This window comes from Westerdykella ornata, assembly GCF_010094085.1.
Source record: "Westerdykella ornata strain CBS 379.55 unplaced genomic scaffold EI97scaffold_34, whole genome shotgun sequence".
Classification (NCBI taxonomy): domain Eukaryota; kingdom Fungi; phylum Ascomycota; class Dothideomycetes; order Pleosporales; family Sporormiaceae; genus Westerdykella; species Westerdykella ornata.
Window position 1 is genome coordinate 25,574 of NW_022986884.1, and position 16,725 is coordinate 42,298.

The 16,725-nt window shown below is 54.7% G+C and overlaps 8 protein-coding genes across 8 annotated transcripts; 6 read left to right on the forward strand and 2 right to left on the reverse strand.

The window, feature by feature from the left end:
• Positions 1-125: 125 nt before the first annotated feature.
• EI97DRAFT_385026 (uncharacterized protein) lies at positions 126-1,251 on the forward strand (the record flags this gene model as incomplete). Its single annotated transcript, XM_033796000.1, has 3 exons — positions 126-202; positions 253-904; positions 967-1,251. The coding sequence occupies 3 exons, from the start codon at positions 126-128 to the stop codon at positions 1,249-1,251; spliced, it is 1,014 nt and encodes a 337-aa protein (XP_033650254.1).
• EI97DRAFT_198783 (uncharacterized protein) lies at positions 1,177-2,194 on the forward strand. The gene has a single exon (XM_033793665.1). It carries the CDS (start codon positions 1,341-1,343, stop codon positions 1,938-1,940), a length of 600 nt encoding a protein of 199 aa, XP_033650255.1. The 5' UTR covers positions 1,177-1,340; the 3' UTR covers positions 1,941-2,194.
• Positions 2,195-3,678: 1,484 nt separating this feature from the next.
• Positions 3,679-7,333, forward strand: EI97DRAFT_445490 (DENN-domain-containing protein; the record flags this gene model as incomplete). The annotated part of the gene is made up of 5 exons (XM_033799974.1): positions 3,679-4,339; positions 4,438-6,540; positions 6,594-6,851; positions 6,904-7,131; positions 7,191-7,333. The coding sequence occupies 5 exons, from the start codon at positions 3,679-3,681 to the stop codon at positions 7,331-7,333; spliced, it is 3,393 nt and encodes a 1,130-aa protein (XP_033650256.1).
• A 1,083-nt stretch (positions 7,334-8,416) lies between these two features.
• Positions 8,417-8,813, forward strand: EI97DRAFT_198868 (uncharacterized protein). The gene has a single exon (XM_033793668.1). It carries the CDS (start codon positions 8,465-8,467, stop codon positions 8,687-8,689), a length of 225 nt encoding a protein of 74 aa, XP_033650257.1. The 5' UTR covers positions 8,417-8,464; the 3' UTR covers positions 8,690-8,813.
• Positions 8,539-9,842, forward strand: EI97DRAFT_436653 (uncharacterized protein). Its single transcript, XM_033799162.1, has 2 exons — positions 8,539-9,104; positions 9,302-9,842. Exons 1-2 carry the CDS (start codon positions 8,861-8,863, stop codon positions 9,487-9,489), a joined length of 432 nt encoding a protein of 143 aa, XP_033650258.1. The 5' UTR covers positions 8,539-8,860; the 3' UTR covers positions 9,490-9,842.
• Positions 9,843-10,083: 241 nt separating this feature from the next.
• Positions 10,084-12,378, reverse strand: EI97DRAFT_470134 (UDP-Glycosyltransferase/glycogen phosphorylase). The gene is made up of 3 exons (XM_033801749.1): positions 11,965-12,378; positions 10,754-11,910; positions 10,084-10,685 (listed from the first exon to the last, which is right to left on the reverse strand). Exons 1-3 carry the CDS (start codon positions 12,288-12,290, stop codon positions 10,480-10,482), a joined length of 1,689 nt encoding a protein of 562 aa, XP_033650259.1. The 5' UTR covers positions 12,291-12,378; the 3' UTR covers positions 10,084-10,479.
• Positions 12,379-12,521: 143 nt separating this feature from the next.
• EI97DRAFT_198938 (uncharacterized protein) lies at positions 12,522-13,805 on the forward strand. The gene has a single exon (XM_033793669.1). The coding sequence runs from the start codon at positions 12,538-12,540 to the stop codon at positions 13,594-13,596; it is 1,059 nt and encodes a 352-aa protein (XP_033650260.1). The 5' UTR covers positions 12,522-12,537; the 3' UTR covers positions 13,597-13,805.
• Positions 13,657-16,330, reverse strand: EI97DRAFT_425666 (methionyl-tRNA synthetase). The gene is made up of 4 exons (XM_033797163.1): positions 16,009-16,330; positions 15,129-15,953; positions 14,460-15,078; positions 13,657-14,406 (listed from the first exon to the last, which is right to left on the reverse strand). Exons 1-4 carry the CDS (start codon positions 16,100-16,102, stop codon positions 14,016-14,018), a joined length of 1,929 nt encoding a protein of 642 aa, XP_033650261.1. The 5' UTR covers positions 16,103-16,330; the 3' UTR covers positions 13,657-14,015.
• Between the last annotated feature and the right edge of the window lie 395 nt (positions 16,331-16,725).

Sequence of the window (16,725 nt, forward strand, 5' to 3'; positions counted from 1 at the left end):
TATGTTTTGTTGACGCAGCGTACTTTTGTTTGTTTGGTTTTTCCAACTCTGTTCCAGGCCTCGGCCATCGGCAGCGGGAATCTGCAGCAGTACTCTGCATCTCAGAGCTTCACAGAGCTATAGATATGGCACACCAGCGTTCGCAATCCCTCATCGACGGCGCGCACAAATCGCCTCACTCGGTCTCCCTCAAAGTGCTCAGGTTCATCCTCCCCTCGACCTTCCCCCTCATCCCTCTAATCGCGACATTAGACTCTCCCGTCCCTCCCTCGCTTTCCAGTACCCCCTCCCAAACGCGCACTCCATAGGCATCAATCCCGCCGCTGCTCTCGCCTACCCATCTCCGAACGCTTCAGAAGAGAAATTCATACTCAGCCCCGTGCTCAACCTCCCCGAAGCTTTCGGTAGCGCATACGTCGGCGAGACGTTTTCCTGCACACTATGCGCCAACAATGAGCTCGATCCAGCAGATAAGACTCGGGCGGTCAGCGGCGTGAAGATGACGGGCGAAATGCAGACGCCGTCTACACCGCAAGGCGCACCGCTTGAACTCGCAGGGGACGAAGGAAAAGACGAGGGCGAGGAGAAGAGCCCCGCGCCGGGGGAGTCGCTGCAGAAGATCTTGAGGTTTGAGCTGAAGGAGGAGGGCAATCACGTTTTGGCTGTTACGGTCACGTATACGGAGAATACGTTTGTGGCTGGGGAGGATGGGAGTATGACGGCTAGTGGAGGGAGAGTCAGGCAGTTCAGGAAGTTGTATCAGTTCGTTGCGCAGCAGTTGCTGAGCGTGAGGACGAAAACTGGGGTAGTGGGAAGTGCAGGGAGGGAAACGAAGGATGGGGACTTGAAAGTGTTGTTGGAGGCGCAGTTGGAGAATATGGGCGAGGGGCCCCTGTCCTTGGAGGTCAGTATGCTACGCTTCTTTCGCCACATGGCTGGGAGCACTGCTGATGATATGTTATGTAGGCCGTTCATGTCAACGCAAAGCACCCCTTCAAGGCGACTGCTTTGAATTGGGATATGCCCTCGCCAGGGCCGCCACCATTGAACGCTCCGGTATTGAATCCGCGCGAAGTCATCCAGGTGGCTTTTCTGCTCGAGCAAGCAGCGTCTGAGCAAGATGAGCAACAGGACGTCGCCCAGCTCGCGGGCGAGGAGAGAAGAGTTCTAGGACAACTGGCGATACAATGGCATAGTGCATTGGGGGATCGCGGTTCCCTGAGTACCGGCTGGCTCAGTTGCAGAAGGTGAGGTCGGGGCCTGCAGACGTATTACGGCGAGGCTGCAACCGGGTACTCCCATTGCACAGTAAGGCGCACCGTGTGACCTCTTCATCTCCAATGGACCGGTTGGCAGCCGCTCGCAACAGCAGCGGGAGACTGATGAAACTGTGTCCATATGGTGGTCCGGGGTCCTACAGCACTGATATGATTGCACCTGGCAGTTTCTTCAGATGTCCCACCGCACTCGCACCCGAGGATAGGGTTTCCGGAAGATTAATTGCGCAATCAGCGAGATATTACTTTTTCGCTGGAAGTCGTGCAGCAGCTCGTTCCGGGGCCAACGCTGGCACTGCAGTCAGCCGGAAGGGGGGGTCATCAGGGATAATCCTTTTTGGAAGACTGGCGACGGGTGGGAGGGTTCCTACGTGGTGGAACAGAATCCATTTCACTCGAAAGTCCGTCACGGCAGACGTTGGATATTCTGAGAGACGAGGTCGGGGAAGAAAAGAGGTTGACGGTTGGACAGATGGCAGTTGTGCTGTGAGGTTGCGCCGATGCCCTATCGGGAAGGCGGCTAACTATCTCCTGAGCAGCATACATGCACGGATCTTGAAAATAAGTACAAGTCGCCCGTGTAAAGTTGCCCAGCAGGAGGCGATGCTGCAGGAGGGATTGACTTTTGATATGCAAGATGCCGTGTTTCTGCTGCAACGGTAGATAGCCCTGGAGGTGCCTGTTTCAGGTTGATGGGCGTTGTTGGCTTGCTGCGTGCCCAGCGTGCATGTGCGGTGGAACGTGGGAGCCGTGTGTGCTTGTTTTGGGAATGGCCATCAGCATGGGAATCATTGAAAGTTTGTATTCCGTACTCGGTTCTCTGGAGGGCTTTTCTACCAAGATTCTCTCTTCCAGAAGACGAAAGGGGGCTGGGCTGAAAAGGTAGGTAGTAGTGACAGTGTGAGTGGGATGAGAAGGTTTGACAGCGAAGTGGCTGTCAATCAATGATAATCATGGTTGATCCGTTGGCGTGTCTGATGTGGCAGTCCGAAGTCGCCGTCCATCGCCATCTCTCTTTTTCGGGCCCTCCACCACGACTACTCCGTACCCATGATCATCATCCATGATATCGAACAACATCACGCACGTCTGCAAGCCCCTATCTTGGTTTTACTCCAAGAAGTGATGCTGCAGGTGGCCACATCAATAACCAATACACTTGGTCAATACTCATGTACTCGACAGATATTGCTCCCACACCCTCAGGCGTGCTGAACACAAATGTGGCGCGTCCGCCAGCACTCCATCACCCATCATCCTCCCCCTCCTGAGCTTCCAATAGCAGGCGGTGGCGTCTGGCTCGACTGTTTTGGGAAGGCCACTAGGGTCCTGAAAGGGGATAGACAGGGGCAGAGGGAGTGCACGCTCCACGATACGGTAATAAAGTCTGGGAAAGACTGGGGCAATAGTGCGGCACATCCTGGCTGACCGAGGGATGCGGGAGAGAGGTGCGAGGATGATAAGATCGTCGTTGTTGTTGTTGCAGTTGGAAAGTCCGTAACGTACCGAGCAGTTCGATCTTGTCATGTTGCTTGTATTATGTACTCGGTCCGTAAGGAGTTTGGTCAGGGGGAATTCAAGCGTTGGACGGGACTGAAAGGCCGACGACGCCATTGACTGTGGAACTGGAGTCGGGCTGGCGAAACAGAAGACGGTGCCTTGCAGTGGTTCATCAGCAGGACAGCTCCAAACCTCCGCCCGTGCCAGCGCCATCTGCTGGTCCTCCTTGGTAGCATGCTTTATCGGGCCCTGTTTATAGCACCATCTACCACAGTAAACCTGGGTTGCCAGGGTCTCCAAGGGTCCAAACGGAGCCGGCGCTGGTGTTGCGGGTCCTCCACCACCACACCACCCAGGGACATGTTTTCGCTAAGAATAGTCAAACGGCCTGTGAACACCGCTTTACCCACCACTTGTCCTCTCCCGCTCTTTGCTCTGCTATCCTCCTACATCATTTTAATTCTCTCTGAACATCTCTCTGCCTACTGCTATTCTTGTTTGTGATTGCATTGCTCATCGCCGCCGCCCGGCCCGCCCTCATCCTTCTCCCCCCCCACACTAATCACTCCGCCTGCGCATCGTTGCATCCGACCGCCGACTCCCCCCTCGTTCAACTCGTCGCGTCCTGTACTACCGCATCGACAGACGATTCGCACCTTTTGGGTCACCGTCGCACAACATTCTCCAAACCTTTCCGCTCTTGCTCCCGCCCTGCCCGCCGCCTTGACAAAACAATCTCTTGGTTCTTGCGATCCTCCACCCACACCACCTTCTGCCTCCCCAATGCCTTGACCGAGCCTTGGACGACCCTCCGACAACCACCCAGTGCCTCACGCACCTGTCGCTCCTTTCCCTCCATAGGTGTTTGGATATCGTATGTGCTAGTCACCAAAAAGTCGCCATGGCCCCCGTCCCTGCCGTTGACGCCTCGTCCGTCCCGCTCGCAGACTATTTCTTCATCTGCGGCATCGAGTCCTCCCAGGTCTACGATGAGCGCTCCCAACCCACCACCAATGGCTTGACCTCCGCCCTCTCCTCTCCTCCGGCCGTCGACGTCGGCGAGACCATCGAAGAAGACCGCGCCCTCGAAACCGATACGCTCGCCCGCCCAAAATCACAAGACGGCCTCACTAACGCCAACAGCGACACCATCCCAGCCCGCAAGTCGTCCGCCCGCCACAGCCACGAGAACCGTAATTCCGTCAGCACAATCACTGGCTCCGACTCCACCTCCAAGCAGACAGCCAGCAACCGCAGCAGCGCGACCATCAAGGGCGTCGCCATCGGCGGCTCCGGCCTCAGCGACGCCGATTTCGAGCAAGCGCTCAGGAAGTTTGCGTCGGAGCGGGATACGTTCTTGGAAGAGATTCAGTTCTCCGCCGGCGTTGCGCAGCAGAGTCGTCCGCCAAAGCCGCCTCGTCCGAGACTGCAGCGGCCGCCGCCTACGACGACGAAGAATGATGAGGGTGTGGGGAATATCAAGTCTGGAGTGGGGAGCATCAGGAGGAGGATCTCGACTATGCAGAGTAGTCTAAAGAGGCAGCCTTCTATGGCACGGCAAGGTATGTGACTTGTCGTCCTCTGAGGGAAAACATTGGTCCCCTATTGCATGCTCTGCATGCTGCATCCGCTTCAAATCATGTGCTAATATGCTTCACAGCTTCTATCCGCACTTCGAAACGGCTATCAGGCTACAATTCTGTCATTCCAGCACCCCAACCTTTCAGTCCCGATCCGAATATGCACCCGCTCTTGCGCCGCTATGAACCCGTGCTGCTAGACCGCTACCCGCCGAAGAATATGGTCGAAGAATTGAAGCGGCGAAATCCCTTCCCAGACTACGTACCCATGTTCGCCTTCCCCAACGATGTGAATGTCGTGTCATCGGACGAGCGCCCAAAGACCTCCTGGCACGGCTTTGCCATGACCAACGGCGACGGCTCGAAACTCTACGGAATCTGCTTGATTGTATGGCTGCCTCTGAATGCGACTGCTGCGGAGGGCCTGGAGCGGCAGTGTGAGGAATGGCGGAGGCTCCACATGAATGCGGAAGAGCGGGAACTGGCAAGCAGCCTCGGTGAACGCCTAGCTCTGGAGAGAGCCAAATTGTCTCGCCTTTTGGCGAGATTGCCTACCATTGCGTCGGGATCGCAGGAGCGGGAGAATTTGGAGGAGGAGATTAGTACAGTCGAAGAGAAGATTGGCCTAATGACCGACCTTCTGCGGCCTGTGAGACACGGTGCCGCGTCGAAGATCGAAGGCCTCACCGACGGCGAGACGGGTCTCTGGATTCCGCGAGCGTACGGTGTTATGGGTCGCGACCCCAGCCTGACCCCGCTGTGGAAGGAATGGCTGAAGGCAGTGGTGGTTCCCATGACCAACGGCGTTGTGATGCGTGTACCCCCGAGCTCACCCCGGATAGGCATGTGGCAACCGCTGGAGCGTTACGTGGTCAACCTCTGTGTCGAGGCCCTAAGCCCAATATCCTCCATCACACAGGTCGAAGTCGCCATCCGGGAACTTCGACTCTATGCGCGGAAGGAGGCGGCCAACGAGATCCCTGGGTCCCGCAACATCGACATATACGCCCTCTTCAGATGCCTGTCTATTCCGAACATCATCACACTCTTCGAATATGTCCTTGAGGAGTCGAGGATCATTCTGCTTTCTTCACACACGGCGATGCTGCATCTAGCAAGCATGGCCATTACGAACTTGCTGTATCCTTTTAAATGGGCCGGCGTCTTCATTCCGGTTCTGCCCTCTCGTTTGATCCAAACTATTGAGGCCCCTTGCCCATATATCGTTGGTATTGAGAGGAGATATGAGCCTACCGATTACCCCGAAGACGACTATGTTCTCGTCGATTTGGATACGGATACAGTGGTATCGAATGGCCCTGCCCCTACCCCTCTGCCACGCCAGCAGAGGCGGAAGCTTACCTCGCTCTTGCAGCACTCCGCACCACATCATACCAGATACGGAGTGCCCGTTGGACCGCCTGCATATGCGATCGAAGCATACCCATATGATAACTTTTGTTCAGAGAATCCTGGTGTTTTTACGCATAGGGCTCACTCATTGACTATACCAAGCTACATTGGGATGAACTCAACATCGTACGGGACTACGGTCGGTCCGGGCAGTTCACGACCCCTGATCTTCAATGCTTTCCTTCAATCGAGCGTGTCGAGCCGGGGAAATGACAGGCCAACGACATCGACCACCATCCGAACCAACTCCAACTCTCCTCCTTCTCCCAAGATCTCCCCTATCTCTCAGGTATTTCCTCCCCTCCCCAGCACCCCCATCTCACGAAGCGATTCCGGCTATGCACTGCAAGCCAATCTGCGGGAGAAACGATCTGGCCATTTCGAGACATCTTCCCGACGAAGCTCATCGGTACGTTTTGGTCACCAGCTTGTTCACGGTCTTACTCACCATTCCCGCTTCCAGTTTGGCTTTGAGCGTGCGGCGACTATGCGAAGGCCTAGTCAAACCTTCTTGGGACATAACCCCAGCGCTTCTACTTCCTCGCTGAGTCACGAGCTCCGCGCGCCTTCTGCATATGCGCCTTCGGTGTACGCACAGTCGACACTGGCGGCGTCTACCATCATGCCTGGCATGGCTATGCAGCCGGTCCGGAACTCGGAGACGGTTCATTGGCAGGAGGGCCATTGCATGCAGTGGAGATCTTTCGAGGAACGGGCGTCTTGCGCAGTGTGTGACGAGAAGTCGGACGAGGGCATGTATCGCTGCAGCGGTACGTACTATGATCTCATCCGGTTTGAAGTGGGGCACACTGACATGTAGCAGGTTGCAGTATTTACGCGCACGGCAAATGCGTGCCCCAGATTTGTCTTGTATGTCCCTCCGCTTTCCGGCCCGACCAGGTGCGCGCGTCGTTTGTGCGATGTTTCGCCAGCTTGCTGTACACGTATCGCCGGTATTTGGTGCCTGCGTCTGGGGACCAGAAGAAGGCGGGAATGATCTATCAGTTCAAGATGGACGACTTTATGAAGAGCATTCCGAATGATCAGGTGCAGTATATGTCGATGCTGCAGGAGACGCAAGGTTTGTGGGACCATGTTTCTTGAATGATGACGGACGCTAATGGGCCATATAGGTTTCAATGAGTTCATCCATGAACGAGAGACTAAGCGCTCGGACGACCCTGCGGTCAGGCTATTCGACGAAATCATTCTTGCAAAGCGGAATCGCGGCAAGTCGTCCTTCTTCCATAAGACCAAGACGGACTATCTGTCCGACACAACGGATCACTTGTGGCGCACGGCCGCAGCGAATCCTCCCAGCTCACGATTTCCCGGCGACTACAGGACCATTGTTAGTCGAAGTAAGTTGACCCAGCTTGGGTTTGTGCCTTCGCGGACTTTTACTGACCCATGTCCACAGTCCCAGCGAAACTGGATCCCACTCTTATGAAAGAGCCTAGAGTCATCCAGGGGGTGCCACGCATCCCTATGGCAAAGGCACGCCGCAAGCCCATTCCTTCGATGCTCGGTCCGAATGGCGTGCAACCGAAAACGCCACCTTGAACTAATTGTCCTCTCCTCTCTTGAAACATACTTAATAATACTACCACCGCCACGACGAGGTTCCCTCATACGCAACTCCCATCCACACACTGACTAGCTACCTGTCTTGGTGGCCTTTCCGCATTGTGCAATGTACAATTAGTCGAAGCGCCGGAGCCAAGGAGTCTGGATTCATTTTCGATTTCATTTCTTTGTCTAATGGAGGGGCACTGCATGTAGTTTTTGACACTTTTCGGGAATGTGCAGGGTTGCTGGTGGGTGGGACATGTGCATCTTGCGAGCGAGGCCTGTTTTCCTTTTTGCTTTTCTTTGCTTGCCCGAAGATTTCTGCATCTTGATTTCTGCATCCTGGTTTCTGGTTTCTGTTTGTTTCATCCTGTCTTTTCGGCATCTTTCACCTGTGGCTGCTGGTAATGTGGAAGAGATGGGGACGGGGATGGGGACGGATGACTGGGATGAGGACATGATGGCATGTGCGCATTGCGGACGATGGAAGGGTCGGATGAGATAGATTATGGCGACTGGAGGGGAGGGTGTTAATGGATCATGAAGAAGCATGTGTTCGTCCGCCACGTCTCTCTCTTTGTGAGGAGGAGGAGGAGGTCTGCCTGGTCGTCGCTACTTGCTCTCGGAGACAGCGGAGTGCTGGGAATGCAGGTGTGCTTCGAAACGACATCTGGACAAGTGGAGAGGGTCCGTTGTATTATACTATTTTCGCATTCTGCATGTTTTGCTGCGAGATGGTGTTTATGCGAAATGTAGAGGGGCCCGTGGTACGGAGTAGGCTCTGCTAATAAAGGTCGCTGGATATTGGAGAGTTCAGTTGAGGTCTGGATCAATGATAGAGGTAGAGTAGGAGAATTTGAGGAGTGGATGGAGTGGGTTTTGTGGTTTAGCTGATGTGGACTGGTCGTGGGTGCGTTGATGCCGTTTTTATCGATATAGATCATATGGTACCTGGGTAGGATTCACGTGCGAGACGTTCACAGGTATACTCCGGCGATCCAAAGAATTGCTTCAACGCTGATGCATGCCCAGGTGGTGTTTGACTTCGGAAACCAGCCTAAGCCATGTATGGTAAGGTGTGTTTCAACTAGCGTGTTTGATCGCGCGCCTTGGCACCCGGACGCCATGCCGGGGACGCCCCTTTGCTCAACCTCACCTCATCTTCGACAGTCTACTCTTTCTCTGATCATTCTCTCCAGTTCGCCTCTTCCTTCTCTGTCAACTTTTGTTTTTTCCGTCACTCCTTTGGACGCCTACACTCTTTTCCACAAACAAGAACCCACGGTTACTTTCTTTCCTCAACCAGAATCACTCCGTCATCCGTTTCCTTCTCTACCGCCGCCATTGTAGCCAAAGACACAGCGTCACTGTGGACTTATACCTACGCACGCCCATCGATCGATACCGAACGCCCCCTTCGGACCCCTCCATCTCCGCTTCCCATAACCACACTCGCTCATCCACTCAAACTCGACTTCCACTCCCACCACCTCACCAAAACCAACAACACCAACAACAACAATGTACACCAAGACCCTCGTTCTCGCCCTCGTCGGCTCCCTCTTCTCCCTCGCCTCGGCCCAATCCGCACCGGGCTGCTACCTCGGCGCCATAAACTCGTTCGACGACCCGTCCAACATCGTCGCCGTGTGCAAGAGCAGCGACGCCGTGGCCAAGATTGCCGAGTTCTGCTCGGGCCAGGGGGAGAGGGATGCGGCGCTGAAGGCGTTCAAGGAGGTTTGTGGGGGGAAGGGGGTGCAGGTTTGTAAGTAGTGCTTTCTCTATTGCTGTTCTCCTTGGGTTACTTGGTTTGAGTTGCCCGGGTTGGTCTTGGGTTGAGGAGTCCTCTCTCATCGGAGCTGGAGATCGCCGACTTCTCATTTCCTTTCCTCTCACGACCCTCCTCAAGTCGTCTTTAGTTGCAAATTCAAAATCTCAGGCTAACATTTAAACCCCTCACAGCCACAGACATCCCCTCCCCTACCGCCTCGGGCAACGTCACTCCATCCGGTAAGGGCGCCCCCCCTACGGGCTCTGTCAGCGGTGGATCCACGCCTACCGGTTCGTCGTCCCAGGGCACTGGTGCTGCAGGCAAGGTCGAGATGGGCGCCGCCGCGGTGGTTGTTGCCGGATTGGCCCTGTTCTTGTAAACTGGTGTGATGGGAAAATCGTGGATCCCGGTGAAGATGGGGACATAAGGGATTGCGAAATCGCGCTGGTGTGCGATTTGCGCGGTAGTGGGCAGGATGGATTGGGATGCTGTGCGGTATTGCATCGGATGAGTGCAGGGGATAGTTCTTGAACTCTGCTTTTTCATGGTGTGGAGCGTTGTTTAAGGGATGCCGGTTCTCGTTTGGCAACTCCGCTACGGGGCGTGCTTTTGCGGGGCGCTCTTGTCACTGAACCGTCTTCCGTCCATCTTGGAAGGGGTTTCCTGGTATAGAATATACCGTTCTTCTTTTCACTTGTGTTAGAGTCTTAATGGTGATGCGGTGTTGCTGTTGTGTAGTTTCTCTGTCTCTTACACACAAATGACGTGACGCACAGGAAACGTCCGTTTCGGACTGGGATTGAGGTCGACACTGAGTGAAGTACATGCCTGCTTTTAATTTATCCAACCTTGGGATGGATCGGAGGAGTTCGACTACAATGGTGCAGGAGTCCCCAACACGGAGAACAACAACAGGTAACGCTGCAATACTCACACATCTACCATCTACCCGTATGCATAAGCACGCGCAATGCTGTGTTCTCGAGCCTTCTTCTACTTCTACTTCTTCTACTTCTTCTCCTTTTCGTCTCTCCTTATCCCATCATACAAACTCATACTCATACAACTGTAACGGAATACACGCATACCCGAAAGATCAGGACCACCCATTTCCAACGCCATGCATTCCCTAGCCCCCACCCCCCAAAACCCGAATAGGGAGTCGCAATCATACATGGGCCAAATCCACCACCATATGAAGATTTCCGGGTATAAAAAAACAAAGCCGAGCCATTGTACGCCAGTGTAACGCCTCCCTTCCCAAGTCCCATACACCACAGCTTCACAACTTTCCCTTATCTTCTCCGCCCTACGTCTCCCCGCTAGGGCCCACATCAACACCCTTCCCAACCTGCAATTCATCACTCCGCTACAACCCCCTCACCCCAACCCTCTGCCTCCGCAGCCGAATCAACTCCTCCATCCTCCTTACCCACTTCTCTCCAAACACTTGCGTCGAGAACCTCCGCGCCGACCTGCGCGCCCGAAGCCTCATCTTCAGCGCCTCCTCCGCGGGCAAACTCAGCGCTTTGTCGAACGCTGCTGCGTATTCCTCGACGCTCGAGGCGTGATATCCTATCCATTCGCATCAGCCTTTGCCCGCATCCAGAACTCAAGATAATAATAGCATGTGATCAACTCACCCGTAGGCTCCCCCTCGACATCAACCACAATATCCATCTTCGGGCCCCCACTGTCATGCACGACGCATATCAACCCCGCGGCCTGGTACTCCACAACACCGATGCCAAAGTGCTCGCTCCACATGCCATTGACGCCCACGCTGCTCTGCGCCATGTACTCGACCATGGCCTCCCACTTGGCGTCGGGCACAAACTTGACGTACTCGTCGACGCCCAACTCGCGCGCCAGCACCCGCAACGTGTAGACGCGCATCTCGTCGCTGGCCCGCATATTGCCGATGAGGATAAGGCGCGGCACGGGCCTCCTCCCGATGATGACGCCGCCGCCGTCCTTGGACGCCTTGATCTCCGGCCGCGCAAACGATGCGAAGGCGCGGAGGATCATCTCGTGGTTCTTCTCCGGGCGGAACTGCGCAATGTAGACGATATCGCGGCGGCGTGTGGCTTCGCTCTGCTCGTCGATGTGGATGGCGCGCTCGAGGTCCGCGACGGCGACGGGGGGAAACACGACGCTGATGTCCTCCGTGTCTTGGTTCGTGGTGGTGTTTTGGCGTTTGCGGAAGGGACCCCAGAGGGATTTGATGTGCGCCTGTGTCCAGCTCGAGTTGGTCATGACGACGTCGATGGTGGAGCCGACGCGGCTGTAGAGGCTGGCGAAGATGTGCCAGTAGGCGCGTTTGAGGAGGCCGCGCAGACCGACGCCGGCGCCGGCGTGGATGCCTTGTCCGCCCGAGGAGAGCGAGTCAAGCATGTCGGTGGAGATGGTGGGATAGTGGACGTAGGCGCCTGTTGGGACGTCAGGGAAGAGGATGGTGGAGAGCCATGTGGCAAAGGCGTAACCCATGGTGTCGATGAAGATGTCTGGTACGAGTAGCTGGAAGGCGTCCAAGGCGAGGAAGATGGAGCCTATCGACTGCCCGAGGAGAGTAAAGCGAGGCCATGTGCTGCTCAGGACATAGTCTCGCTTCGTCAGGTAGAGGAAGTGGATCGACGGAGCATGTAGATGGATATTGAAGCGCTCTTCGACACGTTTCAGGATGGCGGATTTGTCGACGTCGTGGTCGCCCGTGTATACTACGCAGATGGCTTCGGGTCTGCGCAGCTGGGTGGCCCTAATAGCTTCCCAGAGGACTCGCTCACCGCCGCCACCCGCATTGCTGGACCAAGTCAGCAAGTAGCTTCTGGGAATCGCAGAGGTATAGTATGCTCACCAGAAAGGGTGGAAGAAGCCGATGATGCCAGACCAGTCCTGGTCCGCCGCCTGTTCACCATTGGCAGCGCTGCCTACCAGCGCACCTTCGACCTCTTCCCACTCATCGCTATCTTTCCTGCGCACCTCCCGCTCTGTATTGACTCTTTCCTCGTACTCCTTCTGTTCTTTAGCTGTCCTAGCAATCAGCAGCTCTCGCCTCGTCCGTGAAGCGCCCCTCAGATATTTGCCCACCAGCCGTCCGGAAGCATGAAACGTAGCTGGGATGAAGATAGAAGCAATGACCACGGCGAAGCAAACCGAGAGGAGGACTGAAACCACGCCCATCGTGGCAAGCTCAACCGCGACGGCCCCGATTAGAGAAAGGGAGGTGGACGACTTTCAGTTGCAGTTGGAGCGCTGTGGTAGTTAGTAGGTGGCACTATCGGATGGTTCGGACGTGGGGTGCATATGACAGCACCAGGCAGGGATGTGTCCCTGGCAAACCGAGCCTTGGCGGATCGGCGCAGGGATAGCATGCACCTCAAAATCAACGACTGGGAGTTCAACACCATGTCATTACTACCACCACAAAATGCTCTGTTCAAGAATACTGCGGCAGTCAGGCCGCCAATTGCACCGTAAAAATGGTCTCACATGTCCATCGGCCTCCCTATCCCCTCGAACGCGCGCATTCCACGCTACCACCCCCCGCAACAACATCATCTTCGACACCGCACTCTACCTCCCCCACGAGCTCCTCCAATTCCTGCACGGCTACGTCCCCTGGTATGCCGCAATCCCCATGTCCGCCTTCATCATGCGCGGCGTCCTCGTCACCACGCTCGGTTCGCGCGTCCGCTCCAACGTCAGCCGCTACATGATGCTGAACCCGCTCCGCACCGCCATCTCTCTCAGCGTCACCGAGCGCATGGCCAATTCCGGCGAGTTGGGGGACCTGAAGTCCCCCCAAGCCCGGAACGCCCTTGTCCGCGCCCGCCGCAAGGAAGTCAATGCCCTGAACGAGCGCTGGAAGTGTACGATGCGCGGCCAGATTGGCTGGACCTTCGCACAACTGCCCATCTTCCTCGCCTTTGCCGAAACACTGCGTCGCATGTCGGGATATGGCCGGGGTCTGCTGCGCATAGCCACGGACGCTTGTGGCATTACGACACCCTTAGAGGCCGGAAAGCAGGGAATCGGGGTCGCATACGGCACCGATATCGCGGCGAATCCTTGGTTCGACGGCTCGCTCGCGACCGAGGGCGCGCTCTGGTTCCCGGACCTCCTCATCCCGGACCCCACGGGCGCATTGCCCTTCATCGTCTCCGGCCTCATGTTCACCAACGTGTACACGTCCACCCTGGACCAGGAGCTCGACGCCCAGCGTTCGAGGTTTTCCAAGGTCCTGCGGACAACCGCGCTGGGTCTCTCGGCCTCGCTGTGCGTTCTCTTGCAGTATGTGCCTGCTAGTATGGTGCTGTATTGGGCATCGAGTAGCGCATCGGCGCTTGTGTGGAATTGCTGGCTTAGCTGGAGATATCCCATCGCTAGAGGATTTCAGCCGTGTAAGAGGCCGTTGCTGAAGATACCGCCGCCCCAAGGTGCTTCCAGCTCGGGGTTGAACATGAAGGTCAAAAAAGCGCGCTTCTGATGGAAGCGATGGGCGGGAGTCTAAGAAGGGAAATTTGTACAATTATGTGTATTCATCGTTATGCTTCGCGAAGCGGAGGCGATTGGTGTTTAGAGTATGTTGATGGGCAGACTGCTTGTACAAGTTGGACATAGAGTCAAAGTGGATGCCAAAGATACCACAGAACATTTGACGACACAACCTGCGTCGCTCGGCATTGGTGAAGTGCAGATAATGAAAGGAATACATTTGTTGAACCGAGATCACAGTATATAACGTTGAGTTTGTCAACAAAATTCTCCCTATGAAATGATCAACAGACCTGGGAAATCCCTTACATGAATCCGTTTACAAAGCTCTTTGAATCATCACGCAACACAAAAGAAAAGGGTATCTCTCCTTCAATCCCCCTTCCATCTCGTCGACCCCTTGCCTCTACTCTACGAAGTTTGAAGGCTGACCTGATGGACCCCTTCACTAACTTCTTCTAGCGCAGTCTTCGTAGCAGCGGCACCTCCCTTCTCCGCTGCTTCGACGGTACCATCAGCCGTACCTTCACCAGCCTTCTTCGCTGCCTTGGCGGCCTTCTTGCGTTCTTTCTCTGCCTTCTTTGCCGCTGCCTTGGCGGCCTGCTCCTCCTTGGCCTTGCGAGCTTCAGCACCGCCAAACTCTTCCCGCCACTCTTGCTCCTTCTCGGGCTTGATCTGGCTGAAGAGGTAGGCCGCTTTGCCGATAGTGTGGCCCACAGGGATGGTGTTGCTGTCCCAAGTGTCGGGAATAGTAAGGAACGACGCGTTGAGTTGTTGGAGGATGGATTCAGAAGTTTGAGGTCTGGGATTGGGTCAGCCTTCCTGGCTCCAAAGAGAAGTTATATGGGGACTTACAGGTAAGGTTGAATTAACGAAGCGAGAAGGTGGATGTGGCTGAGCGCAAGGCCGACAACGGCAGCGCAACGATCCGGTTGCTCAGTCGCAAGCTTGTTGTCAAGCTTATTGTCTTGTAGCAGAGTGTTACCCAGGCTAGAAACGTGCAGGGCCGTTGAAAGACCCGCTCGTAGTTTGACATCCTCCATTTCTGCCACATACTGCTTCAGCAGTTCATTCACTTTCCGCCTGTGCTCATCGAAGTACGGATCTGTGAATTTCGTGTAATCAGGAACCTTGGAGTCATACACCTTCGAATTGACGAACTTGATGACGCGATTGACGAAATTGCCTAGATTCTTGAGAAGCTCATTGTTGTTTGATGAGATGAAGCCGTCCCATTCGAACTCGCTATCGCCGGTCTCGGGCCGACGAGAGAGGAGGTAATAGCGCCATACGTCCGACGGGACCTTGGTCTTTTCCGCATCGGTGCCAAACACACCAATACCACGAGACTTGGAGAATTTGCCCTTTTCATAGTTCAGGTACTCTGTAGTGGAGATGGCGTTGACCATAGTCCACTTGTCTCCGGTACCAATTTGAGACGAGGGAAACACGACACTGTGGAAAGGTACGTTGTCTGTATTAGTCAGTAAGTGTATCATTCAGTAGATATCTTTGAGAACCCACCCTTGCCCATAAACTGGTAGAGCTTCACATGCTCCGGATTCCTCCACCACTTCTCCCAATCTTTGGTGTACGTTGCTGTGATGGAGACATATCCTATGCAGGCATCAAACCACACGTACATGACCTTGTCCTCGAAGCCCTTGAGTTCAGCGGGAATCGGAGTGCCCCATTTCAGATCTCTTGTGATGCCACGGGGATGTAAACCCTCCTTGAGCCAGCTCGACGTGATTTGGATACCGTTGGAAGACCACTTGCCCTCCGTGCTGCTCTTCTTAAACCATTCCTCTTCGGCCGGTTGTAACTTGTCCAAGCACAGGTAAAGATGCTTGGTTTCCCGCACCACCGGTGTAGCGCGATCTAGCTTGCACTTGGGATTGATGAGCTCCAAGGGGTCCAGCAGGTGTCCGCACTTGTCGCACTGATCGCCACGGGCGTCCTCGTAGTGGCATAGAGGGCACTCGCCTTCTACGAACCTGTCTGCCAGAAAGCTGTTGTGTGTCTCGCAGTACGGCTGCTTCGTAGTCTTCTCCTCCAAGTATCCGTTCTTGTACAGCTTCATGAAGATATCCTGAGAAATCTCCGTCTGTTCCTGTGTTGAAGTACGCCCGAAGTGATCAAAAGATATGTTGAACCATTTGTATACATCAGCGTGAATCTTGTTGAATTTATCACAGAGTTCTCTCGGCGTAACGCCTTCCTCGATTGCCTTCGTCTCGGTCGCTGTGCCGTATTCGTCGGTTCCGCAGATGAAGAGGGTGTTGTATGCTCTTGCGCGAGCATATCTTGCGAAGACATCGGCTGATAATACGCTACCAATGATGTTCCCTGGAATTCCGATTAGATGACAAAGTAATCCACGATGAAAGAACGGTTTGCATACCAAGGTGGGGTACATTGTTTACATAGGGTAGTGCGGATGTGATGAGGATATTCCTCTCACCCTCGACGGGAAGGATCTTCTTTCCAGAATCCATTTTGGACGACTTTCTCTAGCCTGGGGATCTATATGTGGTGAACCAGATAAACTCCGATCTCTGTTGTGCCTGTGCTATTTATCTCCGGTTTGTGAATCTGTACTGGAGGTGCGGTTTACGACGGATTTTAGCGATAGACTCGTGTGAGTCAGATCGGCTGTACAACGGTGTTTAAGTGAAGCGGGTGTGGCCCGGAGTGTTGGAGTGCGAGTGTGAGTCGAAAGGAGCAGCACTCCAATTTGCCAGAATCGTACAGGAACACCCCGCCCAAGTTCGGCATCTACCCCGCCACCCGCACCGCCACAGTGGTTTGCTAGCACTGAACGCCACTTTTCATAAGAGAATGCAACGAGAATGCAACGAGAATGCAACGACAATTAAAGTCCACAAATCATAGCCATATTTTCGAGATCTCGAGTTAACCCTTGATGAATAAAAACTGTGTCGAACTCTACTCAAGGCCCAATCAGCTACATCCGCGAAGTTCAGTCAAGATACCCGAAATACGGAATCCTATTTCCAAGAAAATCAAGTATAAGAGATATTTTCGTCTAGGATAGAGTCCGGTTCACGAACCACACGCCCTACACCGAACGGCTTGACTGGCATACAGATGGTTGTTG